We start from the raw sequence: 26400 nt of genomic DNA, 5'->3' as shown, positions 1-26400 counted from the left end.
GAAAAGTGTGATGCATGTGGGATGATAGGACATTGCGAGGGCGTACCGCAATAAGAAAACGCAACGGGCTACAGCAAAGAGAACGGACAGAGAACCAAATACCTCGTGACGCTCTAACCACCACTCAAATCAAGTAACAGACAGTGAAAAGTGAGTGCGCAGACGCAGAGCAAGCGTTCTCAACGTACAGGGAGCTAATATGAAACAGGTGACGCTTTCTAAATCTATTTTTACTTTGTCATTATGGGGTATTGTGTGAAGATTGATGAGGAACACAAACAATTTACCGTGAAGACAGGACACCAGTTTATGCACCATAGTTGCGCTGCCTGTTAATGAACCATAGTTGAAGGCACTGCCTGCACTACGTACGTCACTCTGGTATGAGAACGTCTGGCTACATAGAGAAAATATAAAACACTTAACACATTATTAAATATATAAAAACAACCTTAAGCAACATGTAAAAACCACAGACAAGATAGTCTGGATGATTTGAATGACGTTTATCTTTATTGACGTCGAAGATCATGTGATAGTTGTGGTCTAGTATGACAACAACAACAACGTCAGGTAGTCTAAACGGAGGAGGATACTGCCACTTCAACACACTACTACTACAACACAGCCTTGAACGTTTGGTCATCAGGAGAACACTCTCTCTAGCCTCACACACACACCCAGTCCTCATCCCTCCCGGTGGCGGTGCAACGGTCTCCGTCTCTTTATGGTAAGGTGTGACCGTTGCCACGGTAAAGACGGTTAAAGACTGCAAAGGGGGTGTGTAGTCAAGATAAGAAGGATAGAAAGTGAGTGAGCGAGGATAGATTATGAGAAAGGAAAAAAAAAAACGACAGTATTGTTCTATTTCAAAAAGTGCCAGAAAAAGACCAAGGTGATGAATTTAAAGAGTTTAAAAGTTGGTTTCCTCCCTCCTCCCTCAGTTGTTAGCTTGCTGTAGTCGCTATACCACAAGGCACGCTTTGATGATGTCACAAAGAGAGAATGGTGGAACTCTGGCGACTCCCAAGATTCTCAGCGTAGTTTTCCCTCCTCCAGTCGACAAGGCAACGCCCCGCTCCCCTCTAGTCCCCACGCAAAAATGGACCTGGAGAGAAAGGAGGGAGAGACCGTCAAAACCACAGCCAGTTAGTGTGTGTGTGTGTGTGTGTGTAGTAGTAGTGTGTGTGTGTAGTGAGTATGTGTAGGTAGTGTGTGTGTGTGTGTGTAGTAGTGTGTGTGGGTTTTACCTGCGTAGGGGACTACTCTCCGAGGGGAATGATTTGTGTGTGTGTGTGTGTGTGTGTGTGTGTAGTAGTGTGTGTGGGTGTTACCTGCGTAGGGGACTACTCTCCGAGGGGAATGATTTGTGTGTGTGTGTGTGTGTGTGTAACCTGCGTAGGGGACTACTCTCCGAGGGGAATGATGTGTGTAGTAGTGTGTGTGTGTGTGTAGTAGTGTGTGTGGGTGTTACCTGCGTAGGGGACTACTCTCCGAGGGGAATGATGTGTGTGTAGTAGTGTGTGTGTAGTAGTAGTGTGTGTGGGTGTTACCTGCGTAGGGGACTACTCTCCGAGGGGAATGATGTGTGTGTAGTAGTGTGTGTGGGTGGTACCTGCGTAGGGGACTACTCTCCGAGGGGAATGATGTGTGTGTGTAGTAGTGTGTGTGGGTGTTACCTGCGTAGGGGACTACTCTCCGAGGGGAATGATGTGTGTGTAGTAGTGTGTGTGTAGTAGTAGTGTGTGTGGGTGTTACCTGCGTAGGGGACTACTCTCCGAGGGGAATGATGTGTGTGTAGTAGTGTGTGGGTGGTACCTGCGTAGGGGACTACTCTCCGAGGGGAATGATGTGTGTGTGGGTGGTACCTGCGTAGGGGACTACTCTCCGAGAGGAATGATGTGTGTGTGGGTGGTACCTGCGTAGGGGACTACTCTCCGAGGGGAATGATGTGTGTGTGGGTGGTACCTGCGTAGGGGACTACTCTCCGAGGGGAATGATGTGTGTGTAGTAGTGTGTGTGGGTGTTACCTGCGTAGGGGACTACTCTCCGAGGGGAATGATGTGTGTGTAGTAGTGTGTGTGGGTGGTACCTGCGTAGGGGACTACTCTCCGAGGGGAATGATTTCTTCGTTGATAAAAAACTCGATGGTCTCCTCCTCCCAGTCATCTGTGTTACTGTCCAGCTCGTCAGTGTCCACTCCTAGAGACAGAGAGAGGTCAGGGGTCACGTTTAGTAAGCCTGGTCCCAAGCCAGAACGGCCTACAGAGGGGGGGGGGGGGGGGGGGGGGGTTTATCTACGTACCTCCTCGGAGCTGCAGGCGGGCGGTCTTCTGTTCGTGGTGCTGCTGTAGGGCAGCCTCTCGGTAGGTACGGTAGTCCTCCATCATGCTCCTCCTCTTGTCCACCAGCTCCCTGGAGGCCTTCGACTGGCTCAGACGATCCTTCTGCTCAAAGATCTTAGAGTACTTCTTCAGGTCCTTCTTGATCACCTGGGTAACGGGTCAAAACACAGAAGAAACCCATGTTATACGTAGCAACAAGACCACCAAGGGTCCCGGCTAAGCCCACGTTATACGTAGCAACAAGACTGTCAGGGTCCCGGCTAAACCCATGTTATACGTAGCAACAAGACCACCAAGGGTCCCGGCTAAGCCCACGTTATACGTAGCAACAAGACTGTCAGGGTCCCAGCTAAGCCCACGTTATACGTAGCAACAAGACTGTCAGGGTCCCGGCTAAGCCCACGTTATACGTAGCAACAAGACTGTCAGGGTCCCGGCTAAGCCCATGTTATACGTAGCAACAAGACCACCAAGGGTCCCGGCTAAGCCCACGTTATACGTAGCAACAAGACTGTCAGGGTCCCGGCTAAGCCCATGTTATAGTAGCAACAAGACTGTCAGGGTCCCGGCTAAGCCCACGTTATACGTAGCAACAAGACTGTCAGGGTCCCGGCTAAGCCCATGTTATAGTAGCAACAAGACTGTCAGGGTCCCAGCTAAGCCCATGTTATACGTAGCAACAAGACTGTCAGGGTCCCGGCTAAACCCATGTTATACGTAGCAACAAGACTGTCAGGGTCCCAGCTAAGCCCATGTTATAGTAGCAACAAGACTGTCAGGGTCCCGGCTAAGCCCATGTTATAGTAGCAACAAGACTGTCAGGGTCCCAGCTAAACCCATGTTATACGTAGCAACAAGACTGTCAGGGTCCCAGCTAAGCCCATGTTATAGTAGCAACAAGACTGTCAGGGTCCCGGCTAAGCCCATGTTATACGTAGCAACAAGACTGTCAGGGTCCCGGCTAAACCCATGTTATACGTAGCAACAAGACTGTCAGGGTCCCAGCTAAGCCCATGTTATACGTAGCAACAAGACTGTCAGGGTCCCGGCTAAGCCCATGTTATAGTAGCAACAAGACTGTCAGGGTCCCAGCTAAACCCATGTTATACGTAGCAACAAGACTGTCAGGGTCCCAGCTAAGCCCATGTTATAGTAGCAACAAGACTGTCAGGGTCCCGGCTAAGCCCATGTTATAGTAGCAACAAGACTGTCAGGGTCCCAGCTAAGCCCACGTTATACGTAGCAACAAGACTGTCAGGGTCCCGGCTAAGCCCATGTTATACGTAGCAACAAGACCATCAAGGGTCCCGGCTAAGCCCATGTTATAGTAGCAACAAGACTGTCAGGGTCCCGGCTAAGCCCATGTGATACGTAGCAACAAGACCATCAAGGGTCCCGGCTAAGCCCATGTTATACGTAGCAACAAGACTGTCAGGGTCCCGGCTAAGCCCATGTTATAGTAGCAACAAGACAGTCAGGGTCCCGGCTAAGCCCATGTTATAGTAGCAACAAGACTGTCAGGGTCCCGGCGAAGCCCGTGTTATAGTAGCAACAAGACTGTCAGGGTCCCGGCGAAGCCCATGTTATACGTAGCAACAAGACTGTCAGGGTCCCGGCGAAGCCCGTGTTATAGTAGCAACAAGACTGTCAGGGTCCCGGCTAAGCCCATGTTATAGTAGCAACAAGACTGTCAGGGTCCCGGCTAAGCTGATGTTATATATACGCAGTCAGACACATTACAACAAAGCTCTTTCTACACACAGAAGTTTAGACAGAAGTCACTACTTGTCCAGACACTAAACACTGAACGAGTTTTTGAATTCTATTGGTTTAAAACAACTTTGATGACAGAGTAAATACCCTTCATAAATACTGGGGACACACTACACCAACACCACACAGATACGTACCTTGATGGAGTCCTGTGTGAGCAGGGTAGCAGGCCGAGGTCTCCAGAGTAGCTGACAGAAACGATCCTTGTTGTTCTTCTGGAGGAGACGCCCCTGGAAGGTCCACAGCCAATAGGCATTGTCCACCTGACGGGAGAGACAACCCCCTTTTTAAAAACACACTTGGTATGGCTCAGATAAAAACATTGTCCACCTGACGGGAGAGACAACCCCCTTTTTAAAAACACACTTGGTATGGCTCAGATAAACACTTTTTTTCCCTCCGCGATTGATGAAAAGAACATAGTACACGAGCAGAAAAGGAGAAGGGATTTTTCTGAAGTTGTGTCTGTGTGTTTGTTCTGCTACAAACCAATCTAGAAGAAAAAGAAAATGCACACCTGTTTAGACGAGGTGCTGGCTAGCGGAGTAGAACACCTGTTAAGACGAGGTGCTGGCTAGCGGAGTAGAACACCTGTTAAGACGAGGTGCTGGCTAGCGGAGTAGAACACCTGTTTAGACGAGGTGCTGGCTAGCGGAGTAGAACACCTGTTAAGACGAGGTGCTGGCTAGCGGAGTAGAACACCTATTAAGACGAGGTGCTGGCTAGCGGAGTAGAACACCTGTTTAGACGAGGTGCTGGCTAGCGGAGTAGAACACCTGTTAAGACGAGGTGCTGGCTAGCGGAGTAGAACACCTGTTTAGACGAGGTGCTGGCTAGCGGAGTAGAACACCTGTTTAGACGAGGTGCTGGCTAGCGGAGTAGAACACCTGTTTAGACGAGGTGCTGGCTAGCGGAGTAGAACACCTGTTTAGACGAGGTGCTGGCTAGCGGAGTAGAACACCTATTTAGACGAGGTGCTGGCTAGCGGAGTAGAACACCTGTTAAGACGAGGTGCTGGCTAGGGGAGTAGAACACCTGTTTAGACGAGGTGCTGGCTAGGGGAGTAGAACACCTGTTTAGACGAGGTGCTGGCTAGGGGAGTAGAACACCTGTTTAGACGAGGTGCTGGCTAGGGGAGTAGAACACCTGTATAGACGAGGTGCTGGCTAGCGGAGTAGAACACCTGTTTAGACGAGGTGCTGGCTAGCAGAGTAGAACACCTGTTTAGACGAGGTGCTGGCTAGCGGAGTAGAACACCTGTATAGACGAGGTGCTGGCTAGCAGAGTAGAACACCTGTATAGACGAGGTGCTGGCTAGCGGAGTAGAACACCTGTATAGACGAGGTGCTGGCTAGCGGAGTAGAACACCTGTTAAGACGAGGTGCTGGCTAGCGGAGTAGAACACCTGTTAAGACGAGGTGCTGGCTAGCGGAGTAGAACACCTGTTAAGACGAGGTGCTGGCTAGCGGAGTAGAACACCTGTTAAGACGAGGTGCTGGCTAGCGGAGTAGAACACCTGTTAAGACGAGGTGCTGACTAGCAGAGTAGAACACCTGTTTAGACGAGGTGCTGGCTAGCGGAGTAGAACACCTGTTTAGACAAGGTGCTGGCTAGCGGAGTAGAACACCTGTTTAGACGAGGTGCTGGCTAGCGGAGTAGAACACCTGTTTAGACGAGGTGCTGGCTAGGGGAGTAGAACACCTGTTAAGACGAGGTGCTGGCTAGCGGAGTAGAACACCTGTTAAGACAAGGTGCTGGCTAGCGGAGTAGAACACCTGTTTAGACGAGGTGCTGGCTAGCGGAGTAGAACACCTGTTTAGACGAGGTGCTGGCTAGCGGAGTAGAACACTGGAAAATAAGAGAGCTGCACACTCCAGGAACTCAGATGCAAAAAAAAAAAAAAAATGACCACCGTTTCAACAGCCAAGCTGTTTTCAAATCAAATCAAATTTATTTATATAGCCCTTCGTACATCAGCTGATGTCTCAAAGTGCTGAACAGAAACCCAGCCTAAAACCCCAAACAGCAAGCAATGCAATTACCAACGTTTCGACAGCCAAGCTGTCTTCATCAGGGTTATAATCCCAAACACTGCGGGATGCCTCGTTAACGTCGTGTCAAAAGACACAGGTGTCTGTAATCACGGCCAAGAGTGGCCTGATATCATTGGTTAATTATTGCGGTACAAACCAACCTTCATTTAGTTGATCTTCCCATTTAAATAAACATGACAGTAGGAGTTTATTCCCTGTGTGTGTGTGAGTGTGTGTGTCAGGTGTACCTTGTGACTCCACCAGGACACAGAGGTCACCAGGTATCGTCCCGTAGGGTCCCACTCTACGTCAGAGGCCATGTAGTGTTCAACCATGTTCATCATGGTGCAGTCAGAGGTGTCCACAAACGCCAGGGCCCCGTTCATACTGGAGGAGAGGAGAGTTAACACAGGGCCCCGTTCATACTGGAGGAGAGGGTTTACACAGAAGGGGAGAGCTCTCTCTCTCACACACACACACAGGTCTTGTACCTCCTGAGTCCAGCCAGCACCATGAACTGTCCCTGAGGACTCCAGAAGATGCTGTTGGCCTGCTGCTTGTCAAACATCTCTGGAGAGAGAAGGGGGAGGAGAGGAGAGACAAGGAGGGGAGGAGAGACAAGGGGGGGAGGAGAGGAGAGACAAGTGGGGGAAAGAGAGAGAGGGGGGGAAAGAGAGAGAGGGGGGGAGGAGAGGAGAGACAAGTGGGGGAAGGAGAGAGAGGGGGGGAGGCGAGGAGAGACAAGTGGGGGAAGGAGAGAGAGGGGGGAGGAGAGGAGAGACAAGTGGGGGAAGGAGAGAGGGGGGGAGGAGAGAGAAGGGGGGAGAGACAAGGGGGGGAGGAGAGAGAAGGGGGGAGAGACAAGGGGGGGAGGAGAGAGAGGGGGGGAGGAGAGAGAAGGGGGGAGGAGAGGAGAGACAAGTGGGGGAAGGAGAGAGGGGGGAGGGGAGACAAGTGGGGGAAGGAGAGAGAGGGGGGAGGAGAGAGAAGGGGGGAGAGACAAGGGGGGGAGGAGAGGAGAGAGAAGGGGGGAGAGGAGGAGGAAAGGAGAGGGGAGGAGAGAGAGAGGGGGGAGAGGAGAGAGGAGGAGAGAGGGGGGGAGAGGAGAGAGGGGGGGAGAGGAGAGAGAAGGAGAGAGAAGAAGGAGAGGAGAGAGAAGAAGGAGAGGAGAGGAGAGAGAAGGGGGGGAGAGGAGAGAGAATGTTACAGTAACAGACTGTGTTGTTTGCCAAAGGACTGAATACGACATCTGACAACAGTAGAGACGGAATAACGATCCTTATAGACATTACAGAGTCAATGTTTTTAAAGGTTCCTCTACTGAGAGAGAGAGAGAGGGGGGGGGAAGGAGAGAAGACATCCTTATAGACATTACAGAGTCATGAGATATTCTCAGGTAAAGGTTGTACTCACTGATGAGTTCTATCTTCCCGTTGTTCTTGACGTGGTAGAACGAGGCGTTGATTCTGGGAGATTCACCGTGCAGGACGGCAAACTTACTGCCGTTGGGCTCCCACGCAAACGCTATGATGCTCTCCGCTAGGGGACGACAACACTGGTGTTATTATACCTGGTGGTGTTACTGCCGTTGGGCTCCCACGCAAACGCTATGATGCTCTCCGCTAGGGGACGACAACACTGGTGTTATTATACCTGGTGGTGTTACTGCCGTTGGGCTCCCACGCAAACGCTATGATGCTCTCCGCTAGGGGACGACAACACTGGTGTTATTATACCTGGTGGTGTTACTGCCGTTGGGCTCCCACGCAAACGCTATGATGCTCTCCGCTAGGGGACGACAACACTGGTGTTATTATACCTGGTGGTGTTACTGCCGTTGGGCTCCCACGCAAACGCTATGATGCTCTCCGCTAGGGGACGACAACACTGGTGTTATTATACCTGGTGGTGTTACTGCCGTTGGGCTCCCACGCAAACGCTATGATGCTCTCCGCTAGGGGACGACAACACTGGTGTTATTATACCTGGTGGTGTTACTGCCGTTGGGCTCCCACGCAAACGCTATGATGCTCTCCGCTAGGGGACGACAACACTGGTGTTATTATACCTGGTGGTGTTACTGCCGTTGGGCTCCCACGCAAACGCTATGATGCTCTCCGCTAGGGGACGACAACACTGGTGTTATTATACCTGGTGGTGTTACTGCCGTTGGGCTCCCACGCAAACGCTATGATGCTCTCCGCTAGGGGACGACAACACTGGTGTTATTATACCTGGTGGTGTTACTGCACCTGGTGGTGTTACTATACCTAGTGGTGTTACCTAGTGGTGTTACTGCACCTGGTGGTGTTACTGCACCTGGTGGTGTTACTGCACCTGGTGGTGTTACTGCACCTAGTGGTGTTACTGCACCTAGTGGTGTTACTGCACCTAGTGGTGTTACTGCACCTGGTGGTGTTACTGCACCTGGTGGTGTTACTGTACCTGGTGGTGTTACCTAGTGGTGTTACTGCACCTGGTGGTGTTACCTAGTGGTGTTACTGCACCTGGTGGTGTTACTGCACCTGGTGGTGTTACTGCACCTGGTGGTGTTACTGCACCTGGTGGTGTTACTGCACCTGGTGGTGTTACTGCACCTGGTGGTGTTACTGCACCTGGTGGTGTTACTGTACTTGGTGGTGTTACTGTACTTAGGGGTGTTACTGCACCTGGTGGTGTTACTATACCTAGTGGTGTTACTGTACATTATCAGTGGGAGGGTTTCTGTCAGTCTAGTCAGAGAGGGGGTTTTCTGTCCGTCTTGTCAGTGGGGGTGTGTGTTACCAGTTTTAGATTCCGGGTCTCCCTTCATCTCTACCACGTCAACAGGAACCTGCTTCTCTCTCATCCTGAAGATCTCAAAGTTGGTCACCACACCCTGAGAGGAGGAGGGAACGAGAGGACAGACAGGAGGAGAGAGAATGATAGGGGACAGAGAGGAGAGGAGAGAGAATGATGGAGGAGATGACAGAGGACAGGAGGAGATAACGAGAGGAGAGAGAATGATAGGGGACAGAGAGGAGAGAACGAGAGGAGAGGACAGAGAGGAGAGAGAATGATGGAGGAGATGACAGAGAGGAGAGAATGATGGAGGAGATGACAGACAGGAGGAGAGGACAGACAGGAGGAGAGAACGAGAGGACAGGAGAGAGGACAGACAGGAGAAGAGAAAGAGAGGATAGGAGAGGACAGAGAATGATGGAGAAGATGACAGAGAGGAGAGAGGACAGACATAAGAGGAGAGAGGGAATGATAGAGGATGAGGACAGAGAATGAAGGAGGAGATGACAGAAGAGGAGAGGGGGAACGATAGAGGATGAGGACAGAGAGAAAGGAGAGGTTTAACATGAAAGCAATCACATTCACCCTCCCTCTGTTCTCCTCCCCCCTTCACCCTCCCTCTGTTCTCCTCCCCCCTTCACCCTCCCTCTGTTCTCCTCCCCCCTTCACCCTCCCCCTGTTCTCCTCCCCCCTTCACCCTCCCCCTGTTCTCCTCCCCCTTCACCCTCCCTGTTCTCCTCCCCCTTCACCCTCCCTCTGTTCTCCTCCCCCCTTCACCCTCCCTCTGTTCTCCTCCCCCCTTCACCCTCCCTCTGTTCTCCTCCCCCTTCACCCTCCCTCTGTTCTCCTCCCCCCTTCACCCTCCCTCTGTTCTCCTCCCCCCGTCACCCTGTCACCCTGTTCTCCTCCCCCCTTCACCCTCCCTCTGATCTCCTCCCCCCTTCACCCTCCCTCTGATCTCCTCCCCCCTTCACCCTCCCTCTGTTCTCCTCCCTCCCTCTGTTCTCCTCCCCCCTTCACCCTCCCTCTGTTCTCCTCCCCCCTTCACCCTCCCTCTGTTCTCCTCCCCCCTTCACCCTCCCTCTGTTCTCCTCCCCCCTTCACCCTCCCTCTGTTCTCCTCCCCCTTCACTAACCTGAGTTCCTTTAGGTGTTCGGTCCACCTTGACACAGAGGTAGTCTCCCTGTCTCCTCCCCCCTTCACCCTCCCTCTGTTCTCCTTCACTAACCTGAGTTCCTTTAGGTGTTCGGTCCACCTTGACACAGAGGTAGTCTCCCTGTCTCCTCCCCCTTCACTAACCTGAGTTCCTTTAGGTGTTCGGTCCACCTTGACACAGAGGTAGTCTCCCTGTCTCTGCCAGTGGAGTTTACAGTCCACCACGTTGAAGAGGTTCCTGACTCTGATCTCCTGTCTGGAGGGAAGCTGCATCAGAGTCACTCTGGCTGGGATGTCTTTGTCCTCGGGGACCCAGAACGCTATGATGTTATCGCCTGGGGACCAGGAGAAGTCCCTGCAGAGGGGAGGAGGGGATTAATACACACACACCTGTATGATGTCATCACCTGGGGACCAGGAGAAGTCCCTGCAGAAGGGAGGAGAGGATTAACACACACACTGCTATGATGTCATCACCTGGGTACCAGGAGAAGTCCCTGCAGAGGGGAGGACAGGTGGTGTTCCTCTAACTAGTCTCTGTCTGACAGGTGGTATTCCTCTAACTAGTCTCTGTCTGACAGGTGGTATTCCTCTAACTAGTCTCTGTCTGACAGGTGGTATTCCTCTAACTAGTCTCTGTTCAACAGGTGGTATTCCTCTAACTAGTCTCTGTCTGACAGGTGGTATTCCTCTAACTAGTCTCTGTCTGACAGGTGGTGTTTGGTAACTAACTGATTAAGGGTCAACATGCCCAGGATAAAGACTTACTTGATGCCACTGATCTTCAGACTCTTCTTATCCAACAGGCCCATGGACTACGACAGGAGAAAACAGGATGTTGTTCAGTACGGACTCACCAGTCTGTTATACAGACACTCAGAGTAATACTGGTCAATCTAACTTACTGGGGTCATAGATGCTCAGAGTGGGGACTTACTGGGGTCTCATAGATGCTCAGTGTGGGGACTTACTGGGGTCTCGTATATGCTCAGTGTGGGGACTTACTGGGGTCTCGTAGATGCTCAGTGTGGGGACTTACTGGGGTCTCATAGACGCTCAGTGTGGGGACTTACTGGGGTCTCGTAGATGCTCAGTGTGTCCTGGGTCATCCTGGCAAAGAACTTCCCATCATGACTCCACCTGGAGAAACAGACACATGTTAGAACAATGCAGCTAGGGAGAGAACCAAGACAGTTAGGGGAGAGAACCAAGACAGACCGCGGCAGTTAGGGGAGAGAACCAAGACAGACCGCTGCAGTTAGGGGAGAGAACCAAGACAGCTAGGGGAGAGAACCAAGACAGACCGCTGCAGTTAGGGAGAGAACCAAGACAGACCACTGCAGTTAGAGAGAGAACCAAGACAGACCGCTGCAGTTAGAGGAGAGAACCAAGACAGACCGCTGTAGTTAGGGGAGAGAACCAAGACAGACCGCTGCAGTTAGGGGAGAGAACCAAGACAGCTAGGGGAGAGAACCAAGACAGACCGCTGCAGTTAGGGAGAGAACCAAGACAGACCGCTGCAGTTAGAGGAGAGAACCAAGACAGACCGCTGCAGTTAGAGGAGAGAACCAAGACAGACCGCTGCAGTTAGAGGAGAGAACCAAGACAGACCGCTGCAGTTAGGGGAGAGAACCAAGACAGACCGCTGCAGTTAGGGGAGAGAACCAAGACAGACCGCTGCAGTTAGGGGAGAGAACCAAGACAGACCGCTGCAGTTAGAGAGAGAACCAAGACAGACCGCTGCAGTTAGGGGAGAGAACCAAGACAGACCGCTGCAGTTAGGGGAGAGAACCAAGACAGACCGCTGCAGTTAGAGGAGAGAACCAAGACAGACCGCTGCAGTTAGAGGAGAGAACCAAGACAGACCGCTGCAGTTAGGGGAGAGAACCAAGACAGACCGCTGCAGTTAGAGGAGAGAACCAAGACAGACCGCTGCAGTTAGGGGAGAGAACCAAGACAGACCGCTGCAGTTAGAGAGAGAACCAAGACAGACCGCTGCAGTTAGGGGAGAGAACCAAGACAGACCGCTGCAGTTAGGGGAGAGAACCAAGACAGACCGCTGCAGTTAGAGAGAGAACCAAGACAGACCGCTGTAGTTAGGGGAGAGAACCAAGACAGACCGCTGCAGTTAGGGGAGAGAACCAAGACAGACCGCTGCAGTTAGAGAGAGAACCAAGACAGCTAGGGGAGAAAACCAAGACAGTTAGGGGAGAGAACCAAGACAGTTAGGGGAGAAAACCAAGACAGTTAGGGGAGAGAACCAAGACAGACCGCTGCAGTTAGGGGAGAGAACCAAGACAGCTAGGGGAGAAAACCAAGACAGTTAGGGGAGAGAACCAAGACAGTTAGGGGAGAAAACCAAGACAGTTAGGGGAGAGAACCAAGACAGACCGCTGCAGTTAGGGGAGAGAACCAAGACAGACCACTGCAGTTAGAGAGAGAACCAAGACAGACCGCTGCAGTTAGAGGAGAGAACCAAGACAGACCGCTGTAGTTAGGGGAGAGAACCAAGACAGACCGCTGCAGTTAGGGGAGAGAACCAAGACAGCTAGGGGAGAGAACCAAGACAGACCGCTGCAGTTAGGGAGAGAACCAAGACAGACCGCTGCAGTTAGAGAGAGAACCAAGACAGACCGCTGCAGTTAGAGGAGAGAACCAAGACAGACCGCTGCAGTTAGAGGAGAGAACCAAGACAGACCGCTGCAGTTAGGGGAGAGAACCAAGACAGACCGCTGCAGTTAGGGGAGAGAACCAAGACAGACCGCTGCAGTTAGAGAGAGAACCAAGACAGACCGCTGCAGTTAGGGGAGAGAACCAAGACAGACCGCTGCAGTTAGGGGAGAGAACCAAGACAGACCGCTGCAGTTAGAGGAGAGAACCAAGACAGACCGCTGCAGTTAGAGGAGAGAACCAAGACAGACCGCTGCAGTTAGGGGAGAGAACCAAGACAGACCGCTGCAGTTAGAGGAGAGAACCAAGACAGACCGCTGCAGTTAGGGGAGAGAACCAAGACAGACCGCTGCAGTTAGGGGAGAGAACCAAGACAGACCGCTGCAGTTAGAGAGAGAACCAAGACAGACCGCTGCAGTTAGGGGAGAGAACCAAGACAGACCGCTGCAGTTAGGGGAGAGAACCAAGACAGACCGCTGCAGTTAGAGAGAGAACCAAGACAGACCGCTGTAGTTAGGGGAGAGAACCAAGACAGACCGCTGCAGTTAGAGAGAGAACCAAGACAGCTAGGGGAGAAAACCAAGACAGTTAGGGGAGAGAACCAAGACAGTTAGGGGAGAAAACCAAGACAGTTAGGGGAGAAAACCAAGACAGTTAGGGGAGAGAACCAAGACAGACCGCTGCAGTTAGGGGAGAGAACCAAGACAGCTAGGGGAGAAATCCAAGACAGTTAGGGGAGAGAACCAAGACAGTTAGGGGAGAAAACCAAGACAGTTAGGGGAGAGAACCAAGACAGACCGCTGCAGTTAGGGGAGAGAACCAAGACAGACCGCTGCAGTTAGAGGAGAGAACCAAGACAGACCGCTGCAGTTAGGGGAGAGAACCAAGACAGACCGCTGCAGTTAGGGGGGGGAACCAAGACAGACCACTGCAGTTAGAGAGAGAACCAAGACAGACCGCTGCAGTTAGAGGAGAGAACCAAGACAGACCGCTGCAGTTAGGGGAGAGAACCAAGACAGACCGCTGCAGTTAGAGGAGAGAACCAAGACAGACCGCTGCAGTTAGAGGAGAGAACCAAGACAGACCGCTGCAGTTAGGGGAGAGAACCAAGACAGACCGCTGCAGTTAGAGAGAGAACCAAGACAGACCGCTGCAGTTAGAGAGAGAACCAAGACAGTTAGGGGAGAGAACCAAGACAGACCGCTGCAGTTAGAGAGAGAACCAAGACAGACCGCTGCAGTTAGAGAGAGAACCAAGACAGACCGCTGCAGTTAGAGAGAGAACCAAGACAGACCGCTGCAGTTAGAGAGAGAACCAAGACAGTTAGGGGAGAGAACCAAGACAGACCGCTGCAGTTAGAGAGAGAACCAAGACAGACCGCTGCAGTTAGAGAGAGAACCAAGACAGACCGCTGCAGTTAGAGAGAGAACCAAGACAGACCGCTGCAGTTAGAGAGAGAACCAAGACAGACCGCTGCAGTTAGAGAGAGAACCAAGACAGACCGCTGCAGTTAGGGGAGAGAACCAAGACAGACCGCTGCAGTTAGAGAGAGAACCAAGACAGACCGCTGCAGTTAGGGGAGAGAACCAAGACAGACCGCTGCAGTTAGGGGAGAGAACCAAGACAGACCGCTGCAGTTAGAGAGAGAACCAAGACAGACCGCTGCAGTTAGGGGAGAGAACCAAGACAGACCGCTGTAGTTAGAGGAGAGAACCAAGACAGACCGCTGCAGTTAGAGAGAGAACCAAGACAGACCGCTGCAGTTAGGGGAGAGAACCAAGACAGACCGCTGCAGTTAGAGAGAGAACCAAGACAGACCGCTGCAGTTAGGGGAGAGAACCAAGACAGAACGCTGCAGTTAGGGGAGAGAACCAAGACAGACCGCTGCAGTTAGGGGGGGGAACCAAGACAGACCACTGCAGTTAGGGGGGGGGAACCAAGACAGACCGCTGCAGTTAGAGAGAGAACCAAGACAGACCGCTGCAGTTAGGGGAGAGAACCAAGACAGACCGCTGCAGTTAGAGAGAGAACCAAGACAGACCGCTGTAGTTAGAGGAGAGAACCAAGACAGACCGCTGCAGTTAGAGAGAGAACCAAGACAGACCGCTGCAGTTAGGGGAGAGAACCAAGACAGACCGCTGCAGTTAGAGGAGAGAACCAAGACAGACCGCTGCAGTTAGGGGAGAGAACCAAGACAGACCGCTGCAGTTAGGGGAGAGAACCAAGACAGACCGCTGCAGTTAGGGGAGAGAACCAAGACAGACCGCTGCAGTTAGGGGAGAGAACCAAGACAGACCGCTGCAGTTAGAGAGAGAACCAAGACAGACCGCTGCAGTTAGGGGAGAGAACCAAGACAGACCGCTGCAGTTAGAGGAGAGAACCAAGACAGACCGCTGCAGTTAGAGGAGAGAACCAAGACAGACCGCTGCAGTTAGAGGAGAGAACCAAGACAGACCGCTGCAGTTAGAGGAGAGAACCAAGACAGACCGCTGCAGTTAGGGGAGAGAACCAAGACAGACCGCTGCAGTTAGGGGAGAGAACCAAGACAGACCGCTGCAGTTAGGGGAGAGAACCAAGACAGACCGCTGCAGTTAGGGGAGAGAACCAAGACAGACCGCTGCAGTTAGGGGAGAGAACCAAGACAGACCGCTGCAGTTAGAGAGAGAACCAAGACAGACCGCTGCAGTTAGGGGAGAGAACCAAGACAGACCGCTGCAGTTAGGGGAGAGAACCAAGACAGACCGCTGCAGTTAGGGGAGAGAACCAAGACAGACCGCTGCAGTTAGAGAGAGAACCAAGACAGACCGCTGTAGTTAGGGGAGAGAACCAAGACAGACCGCTGCAGTTAGAGAGAGAACCAAGACAGCTAGGGGAGAAAACCAAGACAGTTAGGGGAGAGAACCAAGACAGTTAGGGGAGAAAACCAAGACAGTTAGGGGAGAGAACCAAGACAGACCGCTGCAGTTAGGGGAGAGAACCAAGACAGCTAGGGGAGAAAACCAAGACAGTTAGGGGAGAGAACCAAGACAGTTAGGGGAGAAAACCAAGACAGTTAGGGGAGAGAACCAAGACAGACCGCTGCAGTTAGAGGAGAGAACCAAGACAGACCGCTGCAGTTAGGGGAGAGAACCAAGACAGACCGCTGCAGTTAGAGGAGAGAACCAAGACAGACCGCTGCAGTTAGGGGAGAGAACCAAGACAGACCGCTGCAGTTAGGGGAGAGAACCAAGACAGACCGCTGCAGTTAGAGAGAGAACCAAGACAGTTAGGGGAGAGAACCAAGACAGACCGCTGCAGTTAGAGAGAGAACCAAGACAGACCGCTGCAGTTAGAGAGAGAACCAAGACAGTTAGGGGAGAGAACCAAGACAGACCGCTGCAGTTAGAGAGAGAACCAAGACAGACCGCTGCAGTTAGAGAGAGAACCAAGACAGTTAGGGGAGAGAACCAAGACAGACCGCTGCAGTTAGAGAGAGAACCAAGACAGACCGCTGCAGTTAGAGAGAGAACCAAGACAGACCGCTGCAGTTAGAGAGAGAACCAAGACAGACCGCTGCAGTTAGAGAGAGAACCAAGACAGACCGCTGCAGTTAGAGAGAGAACCAAGACAGACCGCTGCAGTTAGGGGAGAGAACCAAGACAGACCGCTGCAGTTAGAGAGAGAACCAAGACAGACCGCTGCAGTTAGGGGAGAGAACCAAGACAGACCGCTGCAGTTAGGGGAGAGAACCAAGACAGACCGCTGCAGTTAGGGGGGGGAACCAAGACAGACCACTGCAGTTAGAGAGAGAACCAAGACAGACCGCTGCAGTTAGGGGAGAGAACCAAGACAGACCGCTGCAGTTAGGGGAGAGAACCAAGACAGACCGCTGCAGTTAGAGGAGAGAACCAAGACAGACCGCTGCAGTTAGAGGAGAGAACCAAGACAGACCGCTGCAGTTAGGGGAGAGAACCAAGACAGACCGCTGCAGTTAGAGAGAGAACCAAGACAGACCGCTGCAGTTAGAGAGAGAACCAAGACAGTTAGGGGAGAGAACCAAGACAGACCGCTGCAGTTAGAGAGAGAACCAAGACAGACCGCTGCAGTTAGAGAGAGAACCAAGACAGTTAGGGGAGAGAACCAAGACAGACCGCTGCAGTTAGAGAGAGAACCAAGACAGACCGCTGCAGTTAGAGAGAGAACCAAGACAGTTAGGGGAGAGAACCAAGACAGACCGCTGCAGTTAGAGAGAGAACCAAGACAGACCGCTGCAGTTAGAGAGAGAACCAAGACAGACCGCTGCAGTTAGAGAGAGAACCAAGACAGACCGCTGCAGTTAGGGGAGAGAACCAAGACAGACCGCTGCAGTTAGAGAGAGAACCAAGACAGACCGCTGCAGTTAGGGGAGAGAACCAAGACAGACCGCTGCAGTTAGGGGAGAGAACCAAGACAGACCGCTGCAGTTCGAGAGAGAACCAAGACAGACCGCTGCAGTTAGGGGAGAGAACCAAGACAGACCGCTGTAGTTAGAGGAGAGAACCAAGACAGACCGCTGCAGTTAGAGAGAGAACCAAGACAGACCGCTGCAGTTAGGGGAGAGAACCAAGACAGACCGCTGCAGTTAGAGAGAGAACCAAGACAGACCGCTGCAGTTAGGGGAGAGAACCAAGACAGAACGCTGCAGTTAGGGGAGAGAACCAAGACAGACCGCTGCAGTTAGGGGGGGGAACCAAGACAGACCGCTGCAGTTAGGGGGGGGGGACCAAGACAGACCGCTGCAGTTAGAGAGAGAACCAAGACAGACCGCTGCAGTTAGGGGAGAGAACCAAGACAGACCGCTGCAGTTAGAGAGAGAACCAAGACAGACCGCTGTAGTTAGAGGAGAGAACCAAGACAGACCGCTGCAGTTAGAGAGAGAACCAAGACAGACCGCTGCAGTTAGGGGAGAGAACCAAGACAGACCGCTGCAGTTAGAGAGAGAACCAAGACAGACCGCTGCAGTTAGGGGAGAGAACCAAGACAGACCGCTGCAGTTAGGGGAGAGAACCAAGACAGACCGCTGCAGTTAGAGAGAGAACCAAGACAGACCGCTGCAGTTAGGGGAGAGAACCAAGACAGTTAGGGGAGAGAACCAAGACAGACCGCTGCAGCTAGGGGAGAGAACCAAGACAGACCGCTGCAGTTAGAGAGAGAACCAAGACAGACCGCTGCAGTTAGAGAGAGAACCAAGACAGACCGCTGCAGTTAGGGGAGAGAACCAAGACAGACCGCTGCAGTTAGAGAGAGAACCAAGACAGACCGCTGTAGTTAGAGGAGAGAACCAAGACAGACCGCTGCAGTTAGAGAGAGAACCAAGACAGACCGCTGCAGTTAGGGGAGAGAACCAAGACAGACCGCTGCAGTTAGGGGAGAGAACCAAGACAGACCGCTGCAGTTAGGGGAGAGAACCAAGACAGTTAGGGGAGAGAACCAAGACAGACCGCTGCAGCTAGGGGAGAGAACCAAGACAGTTAGGGGAGAGAACCAAGACAGACCGCTGCAGTTAGAGAGAGAACCAAGACAGACCGCTGCAGTTAGGGGAGAGAACCAAGACAGACCGCTGCAGTTAGGGGAGAGAACCAAGACAGACCGCTGCAGAAGATGTAGAGACATGAAAACAGAGGGGTGGGTAGTCAGGCCTTACTAGAAGATGTAGAGACATGAAAACAGAGGGGTGGGTCGTCAGGCCTTACTAGAAGATGTAGAGACATGAAAACAGAGAGGTGGGTCGTCAGGCCTTACTAGAAGATGTAGAGACATTAAAACAGAGGGGTGGGTCGTCAGGCCTTACTAGAAGATGTAGAGACATGAAAACAGAGAGGTGGGTCGTCAGGCCTTACTAGAAGATGTAGAGACATGAAAACAGAGGGGTGGGTCGTCAGGCCTTACTAGAAGATGTAGAGACATGAAAACAGAGAGGTGGGTCGTCAGGCCTTACTAGAAGATGTAGAGACATGAAAACAGAGGGGTGGGTAGTCAGGCCTTACTAGAAGATGTAGAGACATGAAAACAGAGGGGTGGGTAGTCAGGCCTTACTAGAAGATGTAGAGACATGAAAACAGAGGGGTGGGTCGTCAGGCCTTACCAGAAGATGTAGAGACATGAAAACAGAGGGGTGGGTCGTCAGGCCTTACTAGAAGATGTAGAGACATTAAAACAGAGAGGTGTATAGTCAGGCCTTACTTGAAGATGGGCCAGTGGGCGGAGCTCTCACAGTGGAAGCCTCTCTTCTTCTGGCCAGTCAGAATGTCCCAGATGATGATGGCCTGGGGGTCCTCCTTAGTGTCCATCAGGGGACTGAACGTCACCACGTACCTACCAACCATTATATAACAACTTTATATGTAGCTTCATAAGGATTCGTATAGATGACATAGACAGGTTATAACCACACTAGGCTCACCATGTACAGGGTAACTGCCAAAATGAAAGGAAAACACTTGAGTCAACGAGGGATACAAAGTACATTGAAAGCAGGTGCTTCCACACAGGTGTGGTTCCTGAGGTAATTAAGCAATTAACATCCCATGATGCTTAGGGTCATGTATAAAAATGCCCAGTTGACCATTATCTGAGCAAGCATGGCTAGAAGAAGAGATCTCAGAGACTTTGAAAGAGGGCTCTGAAAGGAGCACAGGGGTTTTAAAGGGTGTGTGAGTCTCAGTAACTGGATCCCAAATGAACTCTTCTGGGAGATTCTGGAGCGGCGCCCGAGACAGCGTTTTGTCACCACCGTCAACGAAACACTAAATTAAGGATTTTATCGTGGAAGAACGGTTTCCCATCATCACGGATCCCTCCGGGACTTTCATTAGGCACACCCGGTCCCTATTCCCAGTGATTAGACACACCTGGTCCCTATTCCCAGTGATTAGTCACACCCGGTCCCTATTCCCAGTGATTAGACACACCCTATCCCCAGTGATTAGTCACACCCGGCCCCTATTCCCAGTGATTAGTCACACCCGGCCCCTATTCCCAGTGATTAGTCACACCCGGCCCCTATTCCCAGTGATTAGTCACACCCGGCCCCTATTCCCAGTGATTAGTCACACCCGGCCCCTATTCCCAGTGATTAGTCACACCCTATCCCCAGTGATTAGTCACACCCTATTCCCAGTGATTAGACACACCTGATCCCTATTCCCAGTGATTAGTCACACCCGGTCCCTATCCCCAGTGATTAGACACACCCTATCCCCAGTGATTAGTCACACCCTATTCCCAGTGATTAGTCACACCCTATGCCCAGTGATTAGTCACACCCTATGCCCAGTGATTAGTCACACCCTATCCCCAGTGATTAGTCACACCCTATCCCCAGTGATTAGTAATTGTATAAGTGTGCCCTTGGGTTACCATTGTCCTGTCGATATATTGTTACAATGTCCGTTGGTGCGTGTGAGTACCTGTGCTGTCTGTTTTGGGCTTCCGTGCCGTTGTACAGATGATTACGGGTCTCTTCCCGTGTGTTAGTAATTGTACAGATGATTACGGGTCTCGTGTGTTAGTAATTGTACAGATGATTACGGGTCCCGTGTGTTAGTCATTGTGCAGATGATTACGGGTCCCGTGTGTTAGTCATTGTGCAGATGATTACGGGTCTCTTCCCGTGTGTTAGTCATTGTGCAGATGATTACGGGTCTCTTCCCGTGTGTTAGTCATTGTGCAGATGATTACGGGTCTCTTCCCGTGTGTTAGTCATTGTGCAGATGATTATGGGTCTCGTCCCGTGTGTTAGTCATTGTGCAGATGATTACGGGTCTCTTCCCGTGTGTTAGTCATTGTGCAGATGATTACGGGTCTCTTCCCATGTGTTAGTAATTGTACAGATGATTACGGGTCCCGTGTGTTAGTCATTGTGCAGATGATTACGGGTCTCTTCCCGTGTGTTAGTCATTGTGCAGATGATTACGGGTCCCGTGTGTTAGTCATTGTGCAGATGATTACGGGTCTCTTGTGTTAGTAATTGTACAGATGATTACGGGTCCCGTGTGTTAGTCATTGTGCAGATGATTACGGGTCCCGTGTGTTAGTCATTGTGCAGATGATTACGGGTCTCGTGTGTTAGTAATTGTACAGATGATTACGGGTCCCGTGTGTTAGTAATTGTGCAGATGATTACGGGTCTCTTGTGTTAGTAATTGTACAGATGATTACGGGTCCCGTGTGTTAGTCATTGTGCAGATGATTACGGGTCCCGTGTGTTAGTCATTGTACAGATGATTACGGGTCTCGTCCCGTGTGTTAGTCATTGTGCAGATGATTACGGGTCTCGTCCCGTGTGTTAGTCATTGTGCAGATGATTACGGGTCTCGTCCCGTGTGTTAGTCATTGTGCAGATGATTACGGGTCCCGTCCCGTGTGTTAGTCATTGTGCAGATGATTACGGGTCCCGTCCCGTGTGTTAGTCATTGTGCAGATGATTACGGGTCTCGTCCCGTGTGTTAGTCATTGTGCAGATGATTACGGGTCTCGTCCCGTGTGTTAGTCATTGTGCAGATGATTACGGGTCCCGTCCCGTGTGTTAGTCATTGTGCAGATGATTACGGGTCTCGTCCCGTGTGTTAGTCATTGTGCAGATGATTACGGGTCCCGTGTGTTAGTCATTGTGCAGATGATTACGGGTCCCGTGTGTTAGTCATTGTGCAGATGATTACGGGTCCCGTGTGTTAGTCATTGTGCAGATGATTACGGGTCTCGTCCCGTGTGTTAGTCATTGTGCAGATGATTACGGGTCTCGTCCCGTGTGTTAGTCATTGTGCGCTTGTGTTATTTATTCGAGGTACTCCTCGCTCTTTTCGTTTTTGAGGTTTCAACCCTGTGTGTTGTATACGTGTTTGTTTGGTCTTCGTCCCCGTGCCTGTACATAATAACAACATTACGTATTCCTGCGCCTGTCTCCCGATCCCTTACGCCAGCGTGACACACCCCTCCAATAGAGTTCCAGAAAGGTGTAGAATCTACGCCGAGGAGCATCGAAGCTGTTCTGGCTGGTGGTGCAACACCCTATTAAGGCACTTTATGTTGGGGTTTCCTTTATTCTGGCAGTTACCTGTAGCTACCAAGCATTATAACCCCTTTATGTAGCTTCACACGGCGTCATACCGCCGACAGAGCTACCACTAGGGCATGGGTGTGTCCACGGTGCCCATCAGGGGACTGGACGTCACGGCGACATCCCTATGAAGCGTTATAACACCTTAAAAGGCTTAATAAGACTACATAGAGTTACATTATGGCCTGAAGGTCCTCATTTACTATCAGGGAATTAAGCATTATAATGTAATGTAGCTTCATTTTTATTTTACCTTTATTTAACAGTGGGTTAACTGCCTTGTTCAGGGACAGAATGACAGATTTTTACCTTGTCAGCTCAGGGATTCGATCCAGCAACCTTTCGGTTACTAATCCAACGCTCTAACCACTAGGCTACCTGCCCCCTCCCTAACTACTAGGCTACCTGCCGCCCCGCCCCATAAGGCTTCATAGATGTGATCTAGACAGGCATGGATTATTCATTAGCGATTGGTTACCTCTCGCAGGGGGAGAAGTCGATCAGAGACACTCCCTGGTGGCTGAAACGTTGGATCTGCTTGAACTTCTCTCCGCCCCACAATGCAATGCCTCGCTGGTGGAACGTGGCCAGGTAGGTTCCCTTGGGAGACCAGCGCACATAGGTCTCTGTCCAGCGCTACAGGGACACAACACGGTCACAACCTCAGAATCAATCAATATACAATAACAACACCACGGCAGACATTTTGATGACACGTTCAAGCCTTCTACTTTTTAAGCATCAAAGCCGTAAAAAGTATTTCTGTAGATGTAGAATGCTCAGTGCAAAAAAAAATAAAAAACTGATTGGTTGAACCATCATCTCACTGCGCTGTCGTGATTGGTCGAATGGTTGACTCACCGCCCTCTCCTCGGAGACGATTGGATCCTTGGCGTCATTGTTGAAGATGGCGGTCCTCTCTCCTGATTCGTAGATGACGCTGTACTGGTCACGACAGTCGGGGTCCTCCATCCAGTGACGCATGTTACCCTGGCAACACAAACAGGAAGTGACCGTTAGTAATGACTTGCCCCCCCCCCCCCCCCCCACCACCACAACGCCGGGTGGGTATTCTCTGAACGTGTGGTTGAAGTGACAGTGTGTAACACTCACAAAGTCCTTGAAGGGCTGCTTCTCAGGAGTCTCCCACTCGTCACTGATGCTCATGTACCTGGAACACAACGTCACCATCTACAGCAGACCGTTCTATATCATGTATATCTATGGCAAACTGCTGTGTTGTTGTGCCTAGATGCCCAGAACACCCCATATAACAGCTGGAATTATGCCCAGAACACCCCATATAACAGCTGGAGTGATGCCCCAGAACACCCCATATAACAGCTGGAATGATGCCCCAGAACACCCCATATAACAGCTGGAATGATGCCCTAGACACCCCATATAACAGCTGGAATGATGCCCTAGACACCCCATATAACAGCTGGAATGATGCCCAGAACCCCCCATATAACAGCTGGAATGATGCCCCCAAACACCCCATATAACAGCTGGAATGATGCCCCCGGACACCCCATATAACAGCTGGAATGATGCCCTGAACACCCCATATAACAGCTGGAATGATGACCTGAACACCCCATATAACAGCTGGAATGATGCCCTGAACACCCCATATAACAGCTGGAATGATGCCCTAGACACCCCATATAACAGCTGGAATGATGCCCCCGGACACCCCATATAACAGCTGGAATGATGCCCCCGGACACCCCATATAACAGCTGGAATGATGCCCTAGACACCCCATATAACAGCTGAAATGATGCCCTAGACACCCCATATAACAGCTGGAATGATGCCCTAGACACCTCATATAACAGCTGGAATGATGCCCTAGACACCTCATATAACAGCTGGAATGATGCCCTAGACACCCCATATAACAGCTGGAATGATGCCCTAGACACCCCATATAACAGCTGGAATGATGCCCTAGACACCTCATATAACAGCTGGAATGATGCCCTAGACACCCCATATAACAGCTGGAATGATGCCCTAGACACCTCATATAACAGCTGGAATGATGCCCTAGACACCCCATATAACAGCTGGAATGATGCCCTAGACACCCCATATAACAGCTGTGATGCCCTAGACACCATGTGTGTGGTGTTTTCGTACTTGTCGAAGTCGGTGAACACATTGACTCTGAAGGTGTGCTGCTTGTCCAGCTTGTAGCCGTCAGCGTTCTTCACTGCCTCCAGAGCCTGAGTGGGAGCCCCATACTCCAGGAAGATGTACCTACAGAGGAGATAACATTAACTACAGGTTAACTAACTATAGGTCTGAGTGGGAGCCCCATACTCCAGGAAGATGTACCTACAGAGATCAAACAATAAAACAAAGACTAAAATCTTTGGTCCTTTAAATATTGTGCTATAACTTGGAAAATAAACAAACGTGGCTGACAACATACAGCTGTTTTCCCCCTAACATTAGGACTGTGTGTGTGTGTGTGTGTGTGTCTGCTAACATTGGGACTGTGTGTGTGTGTGTGTCTGCTAACATTGGGACTGTCTTCCTCAAGAAATGCTGTCTGTTTCATTTTCTTTCCTTCCTTAATATAGTATCGTGACAACCCTGAACCCTGCTACAGCCTCCCTGAACCCCTCCTACAGCTTCCCCGCACCCTCCTACGGCCTCCCCGCACCCCTCCTACGGCCTCCCCGCACCCCTCCTACGGCCTCCCCGCACCCCTCCTACGGCCTCCCCGCACCCCTCCTACGGCCTCCCCACACCCCTCCTACGGCCTCCCCGCACCCCTCCTACAGCCTCCCTGCACCCTCCTACAGCCTCCCCGCACCCCTCCTACAGCCTCCCTGCACCCCTCCTACAGCCTCCCTGCACCCCTCCTACAGCCTCCCTGCACCCCTCCTACAGCCTCCCTGCACCCTCCTACAGCCTCCCTGCACCCTCCTTCTCACCCCTTAGTGAGTCCTTCAGGTCCGTCTACAGTCGGGTAGAACTCGTTGGTGATCTTGCCGAACTTGGAGAATATCTTGTGGATGACGTTCTTCAGTTTCTCCAGGCGCTCGGGGCCGACCTGGGGCACATTGTCCACGACAACCACAGAGTCTATCCCGTCTGCCTCCTGGGGCTTCTCCCGCAGCAGGTCACCCAGTAACTCTACAGGGGGGAGGGGAGGGGGGTGGACGAGGGTGAAGAACATGTTATTTGATGAGGTAGTTTGATCAAACCAGGGTTTTCCATATCATTGATAGTGTATAGACAAAGACAGGCCCCATGTAATAATAATGCCATTCAGCATACACTTTTATTCCAGAGCGACTCATGTGTGCATACATTTGTACATGTTTTACCAATTTACTGGCGACAATGTCACCTAAAATTAGCTCTGTTGTCCCCCCCCCAGAAAGTGAATTTACCATTTTTGCCACACCTGCTGAAAATTAAACTTGTGTAAAGGCTGTGAGGATGTAGTTTGGGCTTTGTTATAGTTTATAAAAACACATCTGCATTCACTATTATCTGACAGCTGGTAGTTGAGGTTAGACGGTAAAACACTAACGGCGGGGAATCAAAATGTCCCGCTTCAACTAACAACTGGAAACAAAAAAAAGTTAATGCTCACATTTGTTTACAATAAGAACACAGCTAACAAACAAAATGTTGTAAAATGTCACAGACGTAGTAAATATTTCTCCTTTTGGTACGCCATCTGTATGGACAACTGAGTGGATCGGTATGAATGAATCCACTGTTAGCTTTTAGCAGCTACTGTAGCTAACTAATATTATCACTTAAAATTAACATCCTCAAAAAAAAAGTCATCATTAACTGATCTTCACGTTGACCCTTCAAAAAAAAACACGTTTTAAAAAATATTTTAACAATTATTTATATACATGTTGGTTTATATTACATATGACGGCCTTGTAGCTAACTAACATTATCACTTAATGAACGTCCTCATTAACTGATCTTCACGTTGAACCTTCAAAATGTTTTAAATATTTCAATTATTTATGTACATTTTGGTTTATATGTCCATGTACTACATATGATGGCCTTGTAGCTGTCTACTACTATGTGTTAAAAACAACGTGCTAAGCGGCTCTCCAGGCCGCATTATAATCCGGCATCTTTCCTGCGTTTCCTCACCTTCATCGTCGACATCATCTTCAAAGTCTTCTGGGTCACTGAACGACGGTTCCTCCTCGTCGAAATCGACATCAACCGGCATATCCTCGGTGTCGTGCATTTAACAGGCTAAAGAAGTGTGTGTTAGTCGACGCTAAATCGGTGTAAAATGTAGATTTTGTGTATCACCATGTGCGATTTACGTGAAAATGGACGAATTGCGGGGAAACGTCGCGGAGGAGTTTAACTTCCGGTTTCGCGATATCACTACAGACACGTGTTAGTGTGTCGATAGGCTGCAGTGCGATGCGATACCTTTTAGATTCAGTTTACCAGATTGTATGAGATCGGAGAAAATGCGCAGTTGCTGTTATTATTATTTTTAAATCGATTTTTTTTTTTATGCACACACCTTGAATGGTCCTTCTTACTTTCCGTA

General features: G+C 50.9%; 1 protein-coding gene across 1 annotated transcript; it reads right to left on the bottom strand.

Moving 5' to 3' along the window:
* Positions 1–903: 903 nt before the first annotated feature.
* eif3ba (eukaryotic translation initiation factor 3, subunit Ba) lies at positions 904–26399 on the bottom strand. Its single transcript, XM_036947925.1, has 18 exons — positions 25983–26399; positions 24785–24986; positions 23982–24101; positions 22947–23004; positions 22695–22823; positions 22312–22469; positions 18959–19090; positions 11161–11227; positions 10856–10902; positions 10232–10442; positions 8936–9029; positions 7565–7690; positions 6643–6721; positions 6400–6538; positions 4256–4381; positions 2306–2492; positions 2093–2202; positions 904–1108 (listed from the first exon to the last, which is right to left on the bottom strand). Exons 1-17 carry the CDS (start codon positions 26080–26082, stop codon positions 2105–2107), a joined length of 2073 nt encoding a protein of 690 aa, XP_036803820.1. The 5' UTR covers positions 26083–26399; the 3' UTR covers positions 904–1108; positions 2093–2104.
* Position 26400: the final 1 nt, after the last annotated feature.

Source organism: Oncorhynchus mykiss, chromosome 17, assembly GCF_013265735.2.
Source record: "Oncorhynchus mykiss isolate Arlee chromosome 17, USDA_OmykA_1.1, whole genome shotgun sequence".
NCBI lineage: Eukaryota > Metazoa > Chordata > Actinopteri > Salmoniformes > Salmonidae > Oncorhynchus > Oncorhynchus mykiss.
Note: the sequence above shows the minus strand (reverse complement) of the source record. Positions and strands in the feature narration are given on the sequence as shown.

Coding starts and splice junctions, on each gene's coding strand:
- eif3ba (XM_036947925.1), bottom strand. CDS start 26,082: ATGCACGACACCGAGGATATGCCGGTTGATGTCGATTTCGACGAGGAG. Junction 24,102..24,784: donor CCTGAAGGACTCACTAAGGG/GTGAGAAGGAGG, acceptor TCTCCTCTGTAG/GTACATCTTCCTGGAGTATG. Junction 10,903..11,160: donor TGAGCATCTACGAGACCCCA/GTAAGTCCCCAC, acceptor CTCCTGTCGTAG/TCCATGGGCCTGTTGGATAA.